The 20,152-nt window shown below is 43.8% G+C and overlaps 1 protein-coding gene across 1 annotated transcript in view; it reads left to right on the top strand.

The window, feature by feature from the left end:
* The first annotated feature begins 327 nt into the window (after nucleotides 1-327).
* smad6b (SMAD family member 6b) overlaps nucleotides 328-20,152 on the top strand; it is a 39,199-nt gene continuing 19,374 nt past the window's right edge. Inside the window, exons 1-3 of the mRNA XM_017691728.2 lie at nucleotides 328-1,794; nucleotides 5,466-5,522; nucleotides 6,679-6,756. Of these exons, the coding sequence (XP_017547217.2) occupies nucleotides 1,077-1,794; nucleotides 5,466-5,522; nucleotides 6,679-6,756 (853 nt within the window). The 5' untranslated portion in view covers nucleotides 328-1,076. The remainder of the gene's footprint in view (nucleotides 1,795-5,465; nucleotides 5,523-6,678; nucleotides 6,757-20,152) is intronic.

Here is a 20,152-nt window from a genome sequence, read left to right as displayed (position 1 = left end):
TTAAACTTACGCTTAAAAAAGTTACTGTAAGAACGGCTTAAGCTCGGTGACCGTCTCCCCAGGCGCGAGCTCGCGGGAGCGGAGGACTCTCTCCTCTCTAAGGCAGAGCAGAGAGATCGAGATGGATGGCTGTTTCTCCTTTAAGAGTTCAGAAACTTGAAACCTTGTTTGCGCAACAATCAGTGCAGCTCCGAGCCGCCAAAGTGTCTAGACTAGCACATGATGGTAGGCAGCCAATGGCTCCACCGCTCTCCTCGGGGGCCCCGCGTGCGTGCGTGCGTATGTGTGTGTGTGTGTGTGTGTGTGTGTGTGTGTGTGTGTGTCAGCGGGAGAGAAGAAAAAAAGAAAAAGGGGAGAGAAACGGGAGAAAGGCAGAGAACTGGGTTGCAGTTTGACCAGGTCTGAGCGAGGAACCGGGAGCTGCGCCGTCGTTCGCGGATTTGTGCTTTTTCCCCCCCTGAAATCCCGGACGCTTACAGACGCCACCACGAGCGGATACTTCTGGACTACTTTAACTGGACTGGGGATTTTTTTTTATCTGTGGAATTTAAGCTTCATTCATGCCTCCGCAGAGTGGATGTGAAAGAGTGGCCGCGAGCGAGCGAGCTGTTCCTCGGTGCGCGGGGTTACGGGGCTCTGACAGGCGGCGCTTTTAGCTCTGCGCTCGGCCGCTTCGCCCTAAACTGTCCCGGGAGCGCAGAAAAGCAGCGCGCCGAGTTCGCGTTTCTGCAGGGTCTGTCACGCAGCGGCCACAGCTGAATGCATTTTGATTTCTGCGCGGCTTTCTCGTGCGCCTCGCGCCTCGTTTCCGCAGCCGCAGCCGCAGCTCTGTTTTAAATGCGAGCCACCGCGGCGCCTTCCAAACTCATGTTGTGGCGGTTCTGCCTCCAGCTCAGCTGCGCGTCGCCCGCACGGCGCTCGACAGCGACCGTGGATGAGGCTCCGACGCGGGTCTAAAGCGCGGAGGTGCGAACAGGACTGAACGGGAAACGAAAGAGGCGAAGAAGACGACGAAGAAGCGAAAGGAGGAGGAGAAGAAACGGAAAGCGCGCCGAGAGGGGGCTCGAAGTTGTCGTATGTTCAGGACGAAACGCTCAGGTCTCGTGCGGCGACTCTGGCGAAGCCGTTTGGTTCCGGATAAAGACGGGGGCGACGGGGATGGCAGGAGGGGGGGTGGCGGCGGAGGAGGAGGTGACGGTGAGGGGGGCTCGCGGGACGGCGGCGGCGGGGGACTGGCCGGCGAGCGGCGCGCGGACGACGTCGCCAAGACGGAGCCGGGAGCTTTGAGCGCGAGCGTGGACGGTGGTGGTTTTGGGGAAGCCGGGGACGGAGACTGCAGAGCCGTCACGTGCTGCTTGTTTAAAGAGCGTTCGATTGGAGGAGGAGGAGAGTGGGACGGAGGAGACGGCGGGGAAAGGGACGCAGGTAGCGCGAGCCCCAGCTCGAGCTCGTGCCGCCTCGGCGAGGCCAATAAGGCTCCCGAGCACGAGCTCAAGAGCGCTACGTACGCGCTGCTCAAGCGGCTGAAGGAGAAGACGTTGCACGCGCTGCTCGAGGCCGTGGAGTCCGGCGGCGGCGTGCCCAGCGAGTGCGTGCTGGTGGCGCGCGCCGAGCTGCGCGCGGCCGGTCACGGCGCGCCGCCGCCGCAGCTGCTGCTCTGCAGACTGTACCGCTGGGCAGACGTGCAGCACGCGGCGCAGCTCAAAGCGCTCTGCGAGTGCAAGAGCTTCGGTGCGCAGGACGGGCCACTGGTGTGCTGCAACCCGTACCATTACAGCAGGCTCTGTGGGCCAGGTAAGACCTCCAGCCCGGTGCCTCCGAGCTGCATGACTTAAACCATTGCTGGCTTTAAATAGATCGGGTGAGCTGGGAAGGGCAGTGGGTCCCCGTGAGCAGGATTAAGGGGAAACTGCTGCAGAGTCCGTGAGACAGGGAGCAAATAAAGCGCTGCTTTTCAGAAAGGCTGTGCTGCCAGTGCTGTGTTTCTTCATGAAGCGTTGACTTTATCGCTCAGGGTCCTTGCAAACCTGCAAATCTCCATTCCTAAAAACCTAACCTGCCTAGTCATCTCCTTTTCTACATTTTTCCTGGACATATCATAAAGAGGACCTGCTTCTCAGGAGGGTCAGTGGGGCAGTGTATGAGTGGGAAGAGGGTGTTGACGCGTGCATAGGCCTGCAGTCTGTAGGTTGTGAACTGGGCTACAGTGCTCTGGAAATGTGTGGGTTTTGTTGTGGACTGAAAGCTGTAGGCATATTGGAGATGCAGATGTACTGGTGAATGTCCTTTGGGACAAAATCAACGGCAACATTCCCTCTTTTGTCAAGTCAGCGTCAGTTTACTGGTGTTCAGGTAACCACTGTGTCTGTAATCTGTGTTTTGCTGTTGTTAACTTGTTATCTGAGTTCAGTGAACTCAGAAGATTAGGTTCAGGCTACCTGGTCATGCTTAAACACCACGTTTTACAGTGCCTGCTCCTCGCAGTCACATACAGGTAGAGTTTAATACACATATAATCAGTGTTTGTGCTGTTGCAGATTTACTGCTGGAGTTTAACGAGCTCAGAAATGACCAGCGTTGCTTACTTTTTGAGGTTGAAACAATAAATGATTGTTTTAACATTGCGTACTCCTTTCAGATTTGCATGCAAGAAGAGCTGGGCTTGGGCCCTTGAGCTGTGACAGTCTGATTAACACGTTACAGATGCTTTTGATGAAATGTAGCACTGTAGCGCAGCCCTCACTGAGTGAGTGAAAGGTTAAAATGTTTCCCAGGTTCAAAGCGAAGTGGAACGCTCGCCTGCCAGTCAGTCTGGAGAGGCTGTTTATCTGACCCAGAGCGAGAAAGCACTGATGATTTAAACAAAGTTGCGCAGATTCAGGGCTGTTTTCCCCTCAAATTTATTTTATCTACATGTTCGCGTTCCTGCTTTGCTCCATTGCAACCCTTCCATTACACGAGGCCTCTTAATGTCTCACTACATTTTCTACAGTTCAAGCGGACAACCTAACCGCCCTCCGAAAAGGGACCAAAAATGGATTAACTGACCTGCTTATGCATTCTAGTGAAGTGCATTAACCACACAGTCCTGCATATTTGGACGCAGGGGAATGAGGGGTCATTTAGGCTGAAAGCAGTAGCCTTGTTTGCGATGACCTGCTTTGTTTTATAACCCCTGTGGCCTGAAGCAGACATTAATCAAAGTGCTAAATGACTGGAAAACTGATGAAGGAATGATTCACGAAAAAAAAAATATCCGATTTCCACATTTTTCTTTCCCCCCAAACATAACGGATCGAGCAAGATGTCTGAAGTTTGCTTCTTTCGTTTTGCAGGTGTAATGTTGTAGCTAATTAGATTTTTCAGTGGCGCGTTCCTTTAAAATCTGCATGGACTGGTCGGAATATGATCCCTTGAAATGAGCGACATTATGAAAAAACATATAGACAGAGAGACTCTACACAAAGTCATTACGGTACTAATCTCAAAATCACTTTGAATGGTATTGTGAATAAGTGACTCATTGCTAAAACTACTAGATGACTAGTCTAGCCATCTTTTCTACATTCTCCACAACATACGCAGTGAAAATGGACAGCTCTTCCTCTCATTTCCACTTTCAAATAACTTTTAAGTCTTTCAGGACTGGGTCTGATAATTATAACCGTGTTATTTATGTTTTTTGTGGACCGTTGTTCCTCATATTAAACCATATAGCAGCCATCAGGTAGCCAAAGTTTGCAAACCTGTATACAACCTGTAGGCCCTCGGCCTCAGCTATGAATTAAATAAATGAATTTTATTGTCAGGACAGCCGCCTACTGTAATTGTAAAAGCATTTGAGGTATATTTTTCCTCCCTTAATCACAGTTTCCTTGGTTGAGAGGGGCACGGGTTGGAGAAAAGCCCCCTCTCTGCCATACTGGCCCTTTGAGACATAACTCACATGCTTTCATGCGTGTCCCGATAAAGGTGGTATTTCTTTCATGCGATTGAGCAGAGGCCCTCTCAATGCTCAAACTTTGCAACCTCCTTTGATGTTTTTTCTTCTCATTTAATGCTCACAAATGAAGCTAAAGACAGCGGTGCTGTTGTCCGAGTCTTGGTCGCGTTGAAGTGCTTCTTTTTAACTCTAATAAGAAGTTTCATTCAAAACTGGCGCCAACAGGAACACAGAAGTGCGTAAAGATAACTATCGGATCATGTAACCTTTTTTCTCCGCAAACTCTTAAAAGTAAGCTGGAGTGTTGTATAATAGCCGTGAAACGTTACTCTTTAACTGATTTATCACTAAATCTCACCAAGTAAACACAAATTTATCCGCAGCATGCAGTGCATTTCAAGACTACATGCAATAGAAGTTGGATGTACACAACCCCCCCCCCCCCCCCCCCCCCCACACACACACACACTTTTTTCTCTTTTCTTTTATTTGGTTAGGCATTATCCCTTTGAAATGAGATCAGTTTCAAGTTGCGTTTTTAAAAGCCCTTTTGCCTAAGAAGGTCCCCTCATGCTATTTAGGTGAAGGAGTGGTGATAATATACAGTTTGCATACTACTGGCGCCAGACTGACTAGCTGTGTATGTGAGTGAGTGAGTTAGGATCCTGGCAATTACTGCCGCCACTCTTAAAGAGACAGACGCTATTATGGCTTTTCTTTCTTCTCCTTTTCCTTCTCCCTCTAGGCGAGGTCACTACGTGTTCACCAACTTTTCTTCCTTTGTGCTCTCGCTGAGAGCCTCTACACAGCTCCATTCTTTCTGTCAGTTGTTTTTTTTTTCTTCTTCTCTGAATTCACATCTCTTTTCAGACATGTGGAAGTTTGGAAACGTATTTAAAGGTAGTTATGGGTTAAGGCAAGCAGTGCGACACTGCTCCAGCAGAGCTTTGGCAAAAGTCCAACATGTAGCATTAGGCTGCTTAGTTATTCAAATTATGCATTAGAGCCTTTCGGTATGAAAGCGGCTTTTCTCTTGTCCCTGTTTTATGTTGGGTTGTAAATTAGTGATATAATGCAAAGTTCTCCAGAAGTTGTAAGTCAAAGTGGTGGATGTTAGCAGTGGATGTAAGTGGATGTTATTTTTAAACTAGATGTTGAAAGTTCATGTAAAAATCTAGAGTAGCTGTGTGATAGTAGTTGGCTTGCGAGCTGAAGTTTGATTCATAATGTTCTTTTTAAGGCCTTTGAATTAAAGAGAGTCCCATTTATATGTGTGACCTTGAACTGCCTTGGGTAGCGTATAACGTTTGTAATGCTGCTTTGTTTGTTAACCTATTTGCCTTTATACACTGCAGCGGTAATGAACTGAAATAGACAGTCTGAACACCAGCAATGAGGTGATGGTGGTTGAATCATCACCTTTCCAAGCCTTATTTACACTGTGCAGTTAAATGCCTCAGTAATTTGGGGATAAAACATGCCTGTAATTCTCCGTTGTAATCCTACCTCTGTTCTTCCTTAGAGTCACCTCCTCCTCCATACTCAAGGCTTTCCCCTAGCGACGAACACAAGCCACTGGGTAAGTGTCTCTGGAACAAAAGAGAAGCCTCCATTTATATGTGTGAAACACGTCATTTGGAAGTGTAGCATTTGCTATTAGCTTTTTCAGGTGCGTCTGTAAGTAATGGGTTGGATTTACATGGAGTTTAATTACCTTTTCAAGAATATACATAAGAATTTTATGAAACAGAATTTCAGAATGTCAGCACATACGTATGTAACTGCATCCCCTAGAACTGATATCCCATTCATTAAAACTGATATTTCTATAAATGACCAAGGCCAACACATAAAAGTTACGCAATAGCCAAGATAAACTGCGTAACAAAATAACTTGGCCCTCGCAGTGAAGCCACTGCCATCGGCTCTCACCCGCTGGCCGAATCCCTGGCTCGAGAGAGGGACGAAGAGGAAGCAAAGAGTACAACAACGTGAAGAATTTTAATGGTGGCAATTAGGCACAGTGACCAAGAATGTGTGCGGTAGCCGAGAGAGAGCGGAGGCTGCAGCCAGCATCCGCCGGGCCCAATTTTCAGCATGCCAGTGTGGAGGCAGTTTGGGCTTTGGTCTGGCTGTGGTGAGGGCCACCGAAATCTGGATGTGGGTGCCGGGGGGGGCGGGGTGTTAAGCAGGGATATCCCCTCATTACCAATACCTGACCCTGTGGGAATGGGCAAATGGGAATGGCACCATTCTGAAGAGGGCTGGCTCTTGTGGTCTGGAGTTAGGTTTGGTCATTGTGTTGTTCATGGCAGTTATTCAAGAGAAGGAGTAGCTCACACAAGAGAAACAGCATGTTTACACCTATGTGTGTTATTAATGGCCACAATTGCACATGTATTGTAATAGCGTAGGCTGCATGTAAATTGCATAGTGTCACATGCATTTTGTGCTCCAGGTACCATGTGTGGAAATTTCCAGGAAATTTATGTTGATACTTCAACAGTGCTGATATATATATATATATATATAACCTTGAATATATGCCACTGTTTGCATAAATGGAAAGGAAAAGTAAGTTTACAAATGCTCTGATACAATTAAGATGAGCTTAGATATGTACTTGTGTGCTGGTTTAAAGTGAAAAATATACATATGCCTGCTGTAACTGAGCTACAAGTATCTGACAAGAGTTTACCTGCTAATGTCACGCTAATGGCTTCCTCTTGTCTCAGATCTGTCAGATTCCACACTGTCTTACACTGAAACGGAGGCTGCCAGCTCACCAAACATCACCCAAGGGGAATTCTCAGGTGAGTCTGCTTTCTTTTTTCTTTTTTTTTAATCCTCAGGGCTCTGAACAAGCAATCGCTTAGCTTAGCACCTGTGCCAGTAATGGCTATGCCTTGCATTCTAAACCTTAGCATGTCCTGTGCGATGGTTGTCAGATTTTTTGCTGTTTTTCCAACACATGAGGTAATATCACTGTTCAAACAAAAGCTACGTGCCTGTGATGGTGACCTTGTGTCAGATATTTGCTCTCTTTTTTTGCACTGCTAGAGTTTGCGGAATGAATCATCCAGCAAGCCATTGCCCTGCGAGGCATTGTTGTACTAGTGGATACTGTGTTTTATCATACCTATTCTGAAAGATTACTCCAGCCAAGGCAAATGAGCCAGAGTTCCTGATGAAAGACGAAACTCGTCCATGTCACAGACTCTTGCAGTTGCATTCGTCCAAGCAGAGTGAAGGCACTGAAGATGATTCTCTCTTTTGAAAGTTCTTTTTTTTGTCGATTGAGGATGTGGGCTCTCATGCAGTTGGGCTAAATGTGCAAACTTTGCAGGTAATTTGTTTTTTATCTTGTGCTTTACTTCTCCTCATTAAAGGCCATTATGAGCGAGGCGAGCGCGGGCGCAAATAATGCTTTCATTGTGCGGCCGGCCGAGGCGCAGTGGGCCGTGCTGGCCACAGAGCCAGCCTCCCCTCCTCTGTTTTTCTTTCAGAAATATTTGAGTGGGATCAAATTGTAATAAGATCCAAGCTCACTGGGACACACACTGGCTTACATATACACACACAGGGATGTTTTAGTCACACCACACACACACACACACACACTCACACAGGGGGCTTGCTCATACACACACACACACAGACAGCATGTGTGGAAGGAACCCCCTCCACACACACACACACAGAGTTACAGCTCTATCTAGGCAGGCTGAAAGTGGGCTGCAGAGAGGGGTGGAGAACATGTTGGGGGGGCTGTTTTCTGCTCTCGTGAATGGGGCCACACTAGGAGAAAAGAGGAGAAGCAGCCCTGTCCTGTCTCACGATTTGAGACGAAACACTCCCCTCTCATGGCTTGAACTCAACATGCCTGTCTCATAAAACTGGAAGCACATTGTGCATGCGTAGGATCATGGCCACAGCAGAGGAAAAAACCTAAGGCCTCTCCCACCTTTTATGGCTGCACGATATGGACAAAATGCTAGTATTGCTGTGACATTGCTACATGTCACGATTGTGATACATGGACAAAATAGTAGTATTGCAATGATATACTGTGCATTGTGGCACATATTGCAGAGTTACATCTCTGTCTAGGCACATATATTGAAAGTGCACTGGCGGGTCAATAATATGACATGACCACAATAAATTAATTGAACTATTTTGGGTGGATTTTTACCCATTTCTTTCCTCCAATTTAGACAGTTCCCACGTAGTTGTCCCCTTATCACACACAGCTACCGTGCTGAGTGGGCAAGTCCTATCACATGCTTTCTCTGAAACACATATAGCTTTGTACTTGATTTTGGTCACCGTGTATGCATGCATACACAATAACCTGTAATGTCGGAGTGACCAGCATTGTTCTTACACTTGTATGTGCGCTGCTTTTAATCTGGTGGATTAAAAACTATATGCATGAAGGGGCAGGTAAGAAACGTCCCCTGTCAGCATGAGAATGCCATCCTTGATTTCCTTGCCAGCTGTGTCACATCAGCCAGCAATTGCCTTCGTAGGCCAGCATTGTACTGAGTGATGGGGAAATATGAGGTCCATCCTAGAGAGAGTGAGGTCAGTAAAGCTTTCTTGGACTCCTGGCTGTCGAGTGGTGATCCATGACCTTTCATTTGGGCCATACATGTCAAAATGTAGTCAAAACATGCAGAAAAAACCTACCTCTAGTGCCATTCTCACAAAATTGGTTGCTTTTGTGTGATTAATTGATTCCTCTGTCACTTAGTAATTATGTTGATGATTATTTCTACAGGCTAGGCTTTCTCTTCAGTTCCTGAAGTCCTAATCAATAAAAGAGCTCCCCTAGCTCTGTTTTAGTAGATACTACAGAGAAACACAATTCCCAACTGTACAATTTTAACGAGAATTGAGTGTTTTTTCCCGGAACTTGAAACACAGTTGTTCTTTGATACTTGCAGGGTATAAATGCAAGCATAATTCTGTTGGATGTAAATGAACTAAACATTAAAGACATTTTTAGTTCTTAAAAAACATTATGCTTTTTCTGAAGGTCTAGAAGGTCCTGAGGTTCCCCTCCATGTCTGTGACATTGTTAGGGTATGAGGTGATGATAAGGTCAAAGCTTAGTTGCACCACTCCGGTGCCCCACAATCATTTATATCTGTTGAATTACTTGAATACCTTGCGTCACTAAAGCACATAGAAACACTTCTGTGTGTTCTTGTGCAGCCTTACCGCCCTTCTCTCCCAAGCTGAGAGCAGCATAGTTCCCATTCAAACAACACATGTAAATAAAGCACCACTCCAGATGACCAAATGCTGGCCAAACCCTCTGCCTGACTTCACATTCGCATATCCATTCACCGCTACTCCTTGGGCAAGCGACACTCCCTGTGTCAACAAGCACTGTTTCAAACACTGACTCTGATTCTAGCTGTCTGTATCTGGTGTGGAGCCGACCCCTGTGAAATGTCTGTGTTTGCCAGGGCTCAGTGTTATTCCAGTGCGCACAGAGGGTCATTTTTTTCGTTTTCCCTGACCAAACTTAGGGTGATTTCCTTGACTTGGTCTCTGAGAGCACAATTTTGGAAAACAGATGTGTGAGCTTAGTTTCAGCAACACAAGCTTTGTTTTCCGGATTGAAATGAGTGGTTTGAAAGTGGGAACCAGCAGTAATCTTTAGTGAGAGATGTCGTGGTGTGACCTAGTGGTGAGGTCATTCTTCCAGAGACCCTAAACACCTCGGCTCCATCCTATTAGCTGCTGCTTTGTGTAACTAATTATGTTTGTCTTGGGCTGCTCATTCCGCAGAATGGTTTAAGAAATGCTATTCCTTCACAATTCCCTCAGCAAGCTTGGAAAAGAGAAGAATCCTACTTCTTCCCCGCCCCCAAGCACTTTATCAGAACACCTCCACATCTGTCTCCAGCTCCAGCGCCCCACCCTCCCTTCTGGCCTGCGGAAAACCGAGATCAATCGAGTAGCGCTCAAAACGTGTGGTCTCCCACCGATGTCCCTCACTCACATGCAGGAACTAGTAAAGCGCTTAAAAGTGCGGCCAGGGGGCAGATTGGAGGGGGGGAGTGGGGGAAATGCATGCTGCAGATTGTAGCCCCTGGGCTACTGTAATACCTGTTCCTTACACTTATCCCTCGTTGTTTGACAATCGCTGCAGAGCACGTCTCAACTGGACCAGTGAGATGAGCCCTGAGAGGGAGAGGTGTTTTTAAAACATGAAAATTTCTGTTCAAAGCCAGAGTTTTTTGCCTGTTTTAGAGATAGTAAGTTATTCAGACATTCAGACTAGAAGACAGCATCTGTTTGCAGCTCATGTACTTTCCTTGATTCCATTAATTTCCTCTGGATTTGCTGGGAGGTTTTAATTTTTTCCAGGGTCACGTCTAATTAGAATTGGCGCTAGTGTGGTGCTGTTGTTTCTGTAGAAGCGCTGTCTAATTTAACAACATGGCAGTCCATGAGGATTTGATCCATGTGACAGTTGCACAATTTTGGTTGTTTTGGCTCTCCAGCACGCTAGATTTGGAATTAAACTAGGAGGTTAGATTGTAGAATGTCAGATTTTCAATGGTATTCATATGTAATTTGGGTAAACCATGTAAGAATTCCTGGCCTTTTAATGCATACTTCCCGAATTGAAGTGAACCATAAGTAATTTGGGAACATAAACATATTCTTAAATAAAATGTCCAGTATTTTCCAGTCACCAAATGTCAGATAACTGCAACCCATGTACATCACCAGGGTGGATGTACAGATGATTTTCATATACCTAATGCTTTAGTTGTGACTCTTACTGGCTTGCCTCACCGTGGTCTACTTTACTGGTATTGGCAGTTCTTTCTATACTTTTTATTTAGTGATGCACAATGATATTGGAATCATATCAAAATTGGCTGGTGTTTGCATTTGAGAGATGTTTAAATTTGACCGATATATATAAACAGATATTTCAGGACATAGGTATTGTATTCCGGAAGATGTTGTACATGAACATTTATAAAATGTAATATAAATACTACATTTTATAAATGTTTGTGTATCTGCTTTGGTATTGACACATACATACATGAAATTGGCTTCAGTCCACAATTTCCACACACCATATCGGTGCATTTCTACATTTGCAAGCCTTTTTTTTTTAGCATGTTCTAGACTGCCTTTAGACTGTTCTGTAGGTGTTTTTCAAACACGGGTCAGTTTGCTGTGTTTGTTCACGTAAGAGTGCGTCTACTGGGTGTGCTACTGTGTTTAGGTCTGTCTGTCTCCATCTATGTTTGTTGGTGTTAGCTTGGATTTGTGTGTGTGTTTCTGTACTGGTGACGTCTCAGAGATGAAAACCAGTGTCTGTCAGGTTGTGTTGACACTGTGCCGATGAACGGTATTGATTAAGTGTTCCATTTTCAGTGCATGGTGGCTAAACATGTGGCTGTGGGGTAACACATCTGTGTGTGTGTGTGTGCTCAATCTGTGACTGAGTAGTCATTCAGAACACCTGTTTCCTCGCTCGTGGTTGTGTGGACATTAGAACGATGCCCTTTGAAGTATTTGCTCATTGCTTCCTGTATAACTGCGTGTATTAGACTGTGTGTTTCCCCTCTGCGTTGGGCGTGTGAGATCTGTGCATTTCACAAGTTCAGGCCACTGGGTGTGTAGTGATGAGAAGTCACTGCCTTCTCACTGACAGTAGCCCCCCAAGCCTTTGAACCTTTTGTGTATGAAGCCAAACAACCTTTTTCGATGTATTCCATTGAACTTACTGTGGTTGAACCACCTTAATCCTTATAGGTAATTATTTTCAACCCTTGTATCTAAATGTTTGTTGTTCTTCATGTTTTGGAAACTCTGTACACCCTTTGCATTGTGAACTGGAAAATTGGATTTGCGCTTTTTTAGCCTGCTAATGTTAATGTAGCAGTGTCTTGCATGGTTTTCAGTAAATTTATATATAATTATATATAAGTTTATAATTGGCACTATCAACACAATTTCTCTAGTTGTTTCAATAAGCTACACATGAGAAATAATTCATTTGAAATTACCACACACTTGTTAACGTTAGTGATAAGTGCGTCTTTAAAGAGCTCCGCTGTGATGAAGACGGTTCAGCCGGGCTTTAATTCGCCAGAGTTAATTGTCTGTAGCCGCGGTGTCGTTTAAACAGCCTCAGACTGACGTCATGATTTCAGATGTAATTTGGCTGAAGAATGGTCCCTTAAGAAGAGTCAGCTGCCAGATGTCAGAAAGGAAGCAAATGCAAGTTATTTACAACTGTACATTCATATGGTGTTACATCGTAATTATGAGCACGGGGAGTGAGTTGTGTCATCACTGTGAGGCCAGGGTTTTTTTTTTTTTTCTGGGCAGTTGTATTGCCTTGATCCTGTAGTCACTTTTGCTGGGCTCCCTCGTGCAAATGGCTTAGCTTGGAAATGACTAAGCGTGTGTCCTTCAACAGACAGCTCCCCCTGAGGAGCTGTGCCTTTGTATATCTGTTTGAGTAGATGCGGAGTGCCATTCCATTGCTCTGAGGAGGTGGAGGGACACAGGTGCTGGTGGAAGCTTTCTGTCTAGCAGTAGCCTACCTTTAACTGACCTGCGACCCAGGCCTGCACCCGTCTGATGTTACTGGTAGAACTCCATTGCGCTGCCTCACCTGCAGAATTGCAGTGTCACAACTGACAGGTTACGAACAATAGCTAATATCCCCCCGCAGGTTTAACATTTTAACACTAAACAACCCTGCAGGATTCCCAGTGCATGGTTCAGTATACAGATATCAGACCAATCAAGTCTCTGCCTAATTACCACATCCCTGGTTCCAAATTGTTTAAACCAATCAAACTGTATTCCTTCCAGGTCACAGCTTTGCAAATATTAACATTTTCCCTCTTTTAACACTTTAAATTCACTTCATGAAGACCTTCCTAATTAGATAATGAGGTAAATCAAGTGTGCTTAATTAGGCAGAACACTGAACTCTACAGAGCTGTAGCCTGGAAGGAACAGAGTTTGATACCCCTGCTTTATTCCAGTGTCACAACTGTGTGTAGTCATTAGCTACGTACACTCATACAGAGTTTTACAAGTTTGAACAAGCATTACTGAGTGTTAACATCTCAACCTAATAAGAAATTGTTACTCAAACTAAGCTTTGTCAAATACATTCAAACTTTCAGTTTATATTTATTTTTGAATGCGTCTGAAAGGTCCGCTGCTTAGGTCGGATGCTGATGTCAAATTTCTCTTGTCGTTTACAACCTGCCTAGTTTCAATCAACCGCAACAGCATAATTCAGCTCAGTAGGTAGAATTTAAGCCTGGAACGTCACTTCTATGTAGCCCTCCTTGTAGTAGTCTTATGTGAATAATTTATGTATTTTTACAAAAACTAGGTTGAAATGGGTTTTGCCAGTGTTCTGTAAAACTTGTCCAACATAGCAGCGGTACCTACAAAATGACTTTTTGATTTATGTATAAGCTACAGTTACATAATTACAATGATTGATGCTTTTAATGCACCTCTAGAGTGCACAGTGGTATATTTTTACATTTGGTCGAATTGTTATTCACCTGCCCAGTTCACCTGTATGGATGTGCTGGCATTGCCTGAGACGGGTTTTATTATCATGCTTATTACAGCTGAGAACAGTTGGGATCTGCTCAGAACAGTCTGAGGCAAGCTGAGATGGAAAGGCTGAGCTTCAGTAACGCTACACTGCCCCGTGTAATTTCTGGTGGGGAGGCTGCAGCCTGTGTGGCTCGTCTGTTGTCGTGTAAGGTATATCAGGGCTCCTGCTGGCTGTGCAGTGTTGGGGAAAACAACTTCCTTTGGTTTCTCTTGCAGGGCAAAAGACAAACAGAATCCTTGAGTAAGATCTGAATAACTGTTTAATGTCACTTATTAACTTTCACTACTTGTATCATAAGTCTGATATTTGGTGAAGACCGGGGGAGGATGAGTTCCCCTTTTCAAACATGCTTCCTCGCAAGGTTTCATTTTCAAGGCGTTTCTTTGCGGCTGTTCCCCTCGGCTTCTACGTTTGGGGTCTGGAGTGAGATTCCATTAAAACTGCAGAATTAAAGCAGTGAGTGCAGGGGATACACGATGATATCGGACTCATCTTTATCAGTAGCTATTTGCTTTGAACAGCATCGACATCGGACAGATGTTTAGATTTGACTTTTCAAACTGATATTTGCTGATTTGCTGTATTTACTGTGCTGAGCAAATTGTTTAAGCTCTGCTGCACTAAAATTTCTGCTATTTATTCATTTTACTGTATGTGGAACCCTATTGAAATAAACAATATCCTCTGTAAGGTGGAGACTTCTACCTTGCGTATAGGCGTTACAGATATAGGCGTTATAGATACAGCTGTGTGTAAATGTTTGTGCACCCCTGCTGAAATTCCATGTTTTTGTAGTGGTGGGCAATATGATGATATGAAATAATATATTACATGCACAGTATGCTTTTCTGAGCATATTATGGATCTTTTCAGTACTGGATGGATATTGTGCATTATACAATGTATAAAGATTGAATAAAAATTATTGTAACCATGATTGAGTTTTTTATGGCTATTTAAAATAATGCGGTCATATTCTGTCTGTGTGTCAAAATGTTGTGATGTGTAATTGTGTATCATGAGTCTTGTTCCTGTGCATTGATGTTTGTAGAGAGTGTTTTAACTTATTTCTGCTTAGAAAATCAACAAAGCATGTCATTTGGCCTGGCGTGTTAAAATGAAAAAGTAGGATATCAGCATCAGCCCACAATTCCCTTATTGGTTCATCCCTATAGAGCACAGAATTTAAGCTTTTATTAATAGCAGTTTATCTGTAAGGCAAAGTAAGTGAGTGAAAAATGTGAGATGGTCCTGTAATGTATGGGAGCTGCACTGTATGATGTGTAATGTATGTTAATGTATGGGAAATTATGTATGATGCATAATGTATGGTAATATGTGTGTAATGCTGTAATGATGCTCTGTTGGGTTGCACTCAGTTGTAAGTCCTGGAAGATGTTGGGCCATGGGAGTGTTTTCACATTACTGCATGCATCAGCTTCCAGTGGTTTAGATTGGGTACAGGTAGCGTTACAGGTAGAGTTACAGTGAAATTGCTGTGTTTGTTTTCTGCTTGGGACGAGTTGGCGTTTTGAGTTCCAGACTGATAGACTGACATTCAGACTCAAACACACACACACACACATCCATGCGCAGTGTTTTTATACTGTTCTTCTCTAATGCACAGACATTTATAAACACACATGCCTGTCTGGCTAGGTCAGCCTGAACCACCTCGAGAGTTCAGCTCATTCCTGGAGAGTCTTTGGGTGTGTGTGTGTGTGTGTGTGTGTGTGTGTGAGGAAGAAAGAGCTCCTGGAAGTGCACGGCGCAATTAAACAGAGTAATCAAAGCATGTGACGCTGTACTGATTACCACTGATTAGATTGCATCCATAGATTTTGAACAGGCTTAAAAGGCATGTGATGTCTTTCTCTCAAATTAACCTCTTTAGCCTGTTCACCAGCATCTGAAAATGGCTAGATTGTATTGTGAGCTCTTTCTGAGCTTAAGGCCATCATGCTTTTTAATGTTATGTGCCACACTTTGTGTTGTCAGACCAAAGTTTGCAAACACGGCCTAATCAGGAGCCTTTGATTCAGCATTAGCTGTGGTAAGGCTGGGCAGCCCGGGTTTTGTCCCTCACTGAGACATATTGCAATGGATAGAATGACATTGTCTGGATAATCATTAACAACGCCCCTCAATGTATAAAGGACATAGAGGAGTTTATTTAAGGCAAACACTTGCAGTGTGTTAGCAATCCCTCCTGTGAAATGTCCAGGTTTAGCTCATTTTCTACCAGCCACACCAGGAACCTGGCGTTCACTTACAAGCTGTCCTTCAGGGCCTCACACCTGTGTCTGTGTTCGTGCAACATTCCTAGTGAAGTGATTAGTCACTAAAGTTGATGTTGATTATGAAATGGCATTGCTTTATCACCAACATAACTTAAATGCTTATATCATTGCTGTCTAAAGAAAACATTTATCCCCAAAATAGTAACTTCACAGGACTCGGTTCTGTTGGTCCATTCATCATGAAATGTTCACATAATGTGACGGACAGCTGTTTAAATGATATAGAAAAAAAAATCAAGATACATTTTTTCTCGGACGATGACGATATGTTACATGAAGTCAGCTGTCATCCATTGAAGAGCCACACCTTTGTGGTGTCACCACAGTTTAAGGACTATGGTGTTGTGTTAGTTTTACAATATGCAGCTTAGTCTTGCCCACCACGCCCCCCCCAAAAGATGATATTCATGGTATTTGGTGATGTGATTTTTCTGTAGCTATTCTCTCTGTTATCTTTATACAACGTACACGTCCTCCTGAAACTGTTGGCCGAGTACAGCAAACCTTAAACCGCGTGGACGAATGTTGGGGCAACACTGCAAAAGCATGTATCTGTCATTTTGACAAACTGCAGTACATTACAGGAAGCACTGGATGCGATATGGTTTCTGTTGATATGTTGCGTTATATTAGATAAAGCAACAGAACTTTAAATGACGCTGATAGCTAAGGGACAGGAGGTGTAATAACAAGGCATAATTAGGCCTGTCACAATTATTGCATAATTACTTGAGCATACTTATCAGAGCTGACTGCAATTGTGGACGCTAATTATAATTATTTTTCACAGTTGTTTGCTTTCACAAAAAAATAGAATATGAAATTTGAATTGGGTGTGTTTTTATCAGTTTGCTGAGGCAGATACATGTAAAAACAAGAACAGCGGTGAATAACGTTTGTTTTACCTTAAAATGTAATGATAGTGTCAAGTCTCGGCATACCAGTAGTATTAATGAACATGATAGGATAATTACGTAGGCATAATAATTCCGATATAAATAATAGCTAATAGGTCAGTCAATTACAGAAATAACGTTAGGTCAAAAGTGAGCCACAGTGGACTGGCTGAGAGACTGCTGGGTCCCTCCTAACCCTCTTACTCTCTCCTTTCTGACCTGGCTGATCCTGATGGCTTGCTGCCTCTCCTTCTCTCTCGCTCTCTCTCTCTTTCTCTCCTGCCTGGCACAAGGCCTCAGGTTTCCACCACAGCCCCCAGGCCTGGCTGCGCTCCCCCAGGGCCTCGCGAGCTCCAGGATACGGGATGTGGAAATAATGTGACTCGAGTACTTCCACCCTGCCTCCAGAAAATCAGGTTGTGTGGATTGTTTATTTGAGGAGAAGGAGGCCTCGGCCAAACATCCTGTTTTAAAAAGCTTGCCTGGGTTTTGTAGCGCCGGGGCGCTGGGCCCCGCTCAATCGCCCCTTTGACGACAGGGGGAGGCTGAGGAATGTTGAAGAGAAGGCCAGTGGCCTGGAGGTGATGTGTTAGCGTGTGTGTGTGTGTGTGTGTGTGTGTGTACGTGTGCTCGCTAATGGACCTTTCCTGACATGTTTTGTTCTTCATTTTGCATACGGAGTGTGTGATACTGAACATCCTGAGTGAACATGTTTTCATCTCTCGCAAACACACACACACACACACACACTGCTGTGCTGTCATTGAGGCCGTGGGCCTCTCCTCGAGTGTGTGTTCCTGTCCAGAGAGCCTGGCTTCCTCTTCCCCTTACATAACACACGTAAACTAGACAAACACACACACGGTTCATCAGTCATTAGAGGACAGCTGCATGAGCTACTTACCTCCACTCTACTGTACTACAGTAGAGCCACCACAGCACTGCGGCCTACTTTATTCCATATCATTGCCAGTTTCCATGCACTTTATGCTGGCTGTGAAAGAGGCAACACATCGTGGCTAATGCCACTGCAATGTGTGTTTCAATAGACAAATAACACACCAATCAGTTCTACATAATCACTTCAATAACTCGGTTCAAAATACTATTTACTCTATTTTGCTGCTTCTTCCCATTCACTATCCCGGGCTATGACTGCTCCATTTCCTTCATGAATGCCGCTGATTGTGTCTTCAGCCAGCTGTTCATGTTTTTTCAGTGTTTTAACGAGGTGGAAAAAGAAAGTACCATAGGTAATGTTTTGAAGGCCTGTAACTTTAGATTATATTTGTAATTGTGTAATATACTGATTATTTTGGCTGATACAAAGGGGCAAATGTTATTATTATCATGACAAATTACATCATATTGTATAACAACATGCCTTTAAGAGCATTTTTGGGAAAAAAGTACTTCAGGAACAATTCAAATTTGCCATACCTCCCACCTGGTCAAATAACTGAATGATCAACTTTTTTTTCAGTACAAATTGACTTAACTGACAAATAACGAATCATATATAGCTTTAAATAAGTAAACAAAAAAGAACCATCTATAAAACGATCAATTAAGGAGCATTTAAAAGAACTTAAATGATTAAAATATGTCGTTGAATTCCTAATTTAACGATAAGTACACATGCTGTACAGGGAACACACTGAAACAAGTTATGACATATTTCTTATTTAATGTATATTTTTCCAGTATGCTAAAACATCAGCATATAGAAATTCTTCCCTGTAGTGGATGTGTTAGCTTTTCCAAGATTTACAGGAGAAGGCAAAAGCATACTTTACTTTCCATTACGTCTATGTGGATAATTCTTTTTGGTTCTTTCATTATGAAATTTACATATAGTGTAAAGGGCAATACAGTATTTTGCTCTGAGAGCAGGTGTGTGTGTGTGTGTGTGTGTGTGTGTGTGTGTGTGTGTGTGTGTGTATACACTACTCACAAAAAGTTAGGGATATAAATTTCAGGATGAACCTAAAATGCACTGTAACCTTTACAGGTGAACTTAATGTGACGTTCTCTAAACTTTTGAATGCAGATGTCAGGCTGTTCAGTGTTTCAGTACTTTTTGCACAACTTGTTGTTCTCTAGCAAGGAGCTTAACGGCGAGGTGGTGGTGGTGGTGTTACAGTGTGGGCAGGCGTGTCTGGTCAATACAGAACTGCCCTACACTTTGTGAATGGTACAGTGAGCCAGTGGCCCAAACTACTGAATAACATCATTAATCCAGTCATTGTGCCTCTGCATGAACAACACAGGCCAAATTTCATCTTCATGGACGACGATGCTCCAGCTCATCAAGGTGGCATCATTAGGGAACAGCTGCTGGAGACTGGGGTACCTCAAATGGAGCGGCCTGCACTTTCTCCAGACCTGAATCCCATAGAAAACCTATGGGATCAGCTGTCGCCATGTAGAGGCTCATAACTCTGTACCCCAGAACCTCCGTGACCTGAGGGCTGCCCTTCAAGAAGAGTGGGATGCCCTGCCTCAGCAGACAATAAGTAGACTTGTGAACAGCATGAGATGTTGTTGTCAAGCTGCAATTGATGCTGAAGGGCACATGACAAGTTATTGAGACATTAAGATTTTTTGGGGGGGTATAGCCACCACTGTTATTGGCTTTAGTTTCAACTTTTTGTGAGTAGTGTGTGTATATATATATATATATATATATATATATATATATATATATATATATATAAACACTATGTGTCCATCAGCCGTAGTTTCCTACTGTAAGAGAGACTAGTAAGACCTATTATTCAGTATCTACAGAGGGTTGCAAACTGGTTAACCTATTTTTAAATTATAGAAGTATGTAATTGGGCTAATTTGGGCCCCCTGGCTATTTAAGGGGTTAAAATATCCATTATCAGCATGAAAATTCATTATTCCTCAGTCATTCATCAGAAAAGTACATTTTTATCAATGATTTTTAAAAATTGAGCAATGATTTTTAATGTGGTAATTGTGTTATAAAATGGATCAGATTTGTCTTCTTATGTACAGGCATGTGTGTTTGTTGTCACTGTGTGTGTGTGTGTGTGTGTGTGTGTGTGTGTACGTGTTCACGCGCGCGTGTGTGTGTGTACTCAACTTGGCCTCCTGATGTGAGATTGGAATGAAATCTCGGGGATATTAGATTAGAATCTTTTGTTTGCTCTCCAGGTTGTTTGAGTGTTATAAGGATTTCAAGATGTGAGGCATTTACGACTGGGGTGAGCGAGCGAGGAAACGAAAGGGGGGAGAGAGAGAGCGATAGAGAGAAGGGAATTGTTTGGATCTTCCAGCCATTTTTCCAGAGAGTCGTGTTGCATACTTTTACAACAGCACAATGCATGTTGTCTTTTAGCCCGCC

The sequence above is a fragment of the Pygocentrus nattereri genome, chromosome 7, assembly GCF_015220715.1.
Source record: "Pygocentrus nattereri isolate fPygNat1 chromosome 7, fPygNat1.pri, whole genome shotgun sequence".
In the NCBI taxonomy this organism is placed as follows: Eukaryota; Metazoa; Chordata; class Actinopteri; order Characiformes; family Serrasalmidae; genus Pygocentrus; species Pygocentrus nattereri.
Note: the sequence above shows the minus strand (reverse complement) of the source record. Positions and strands in the feature narration are given on the sequence as shown.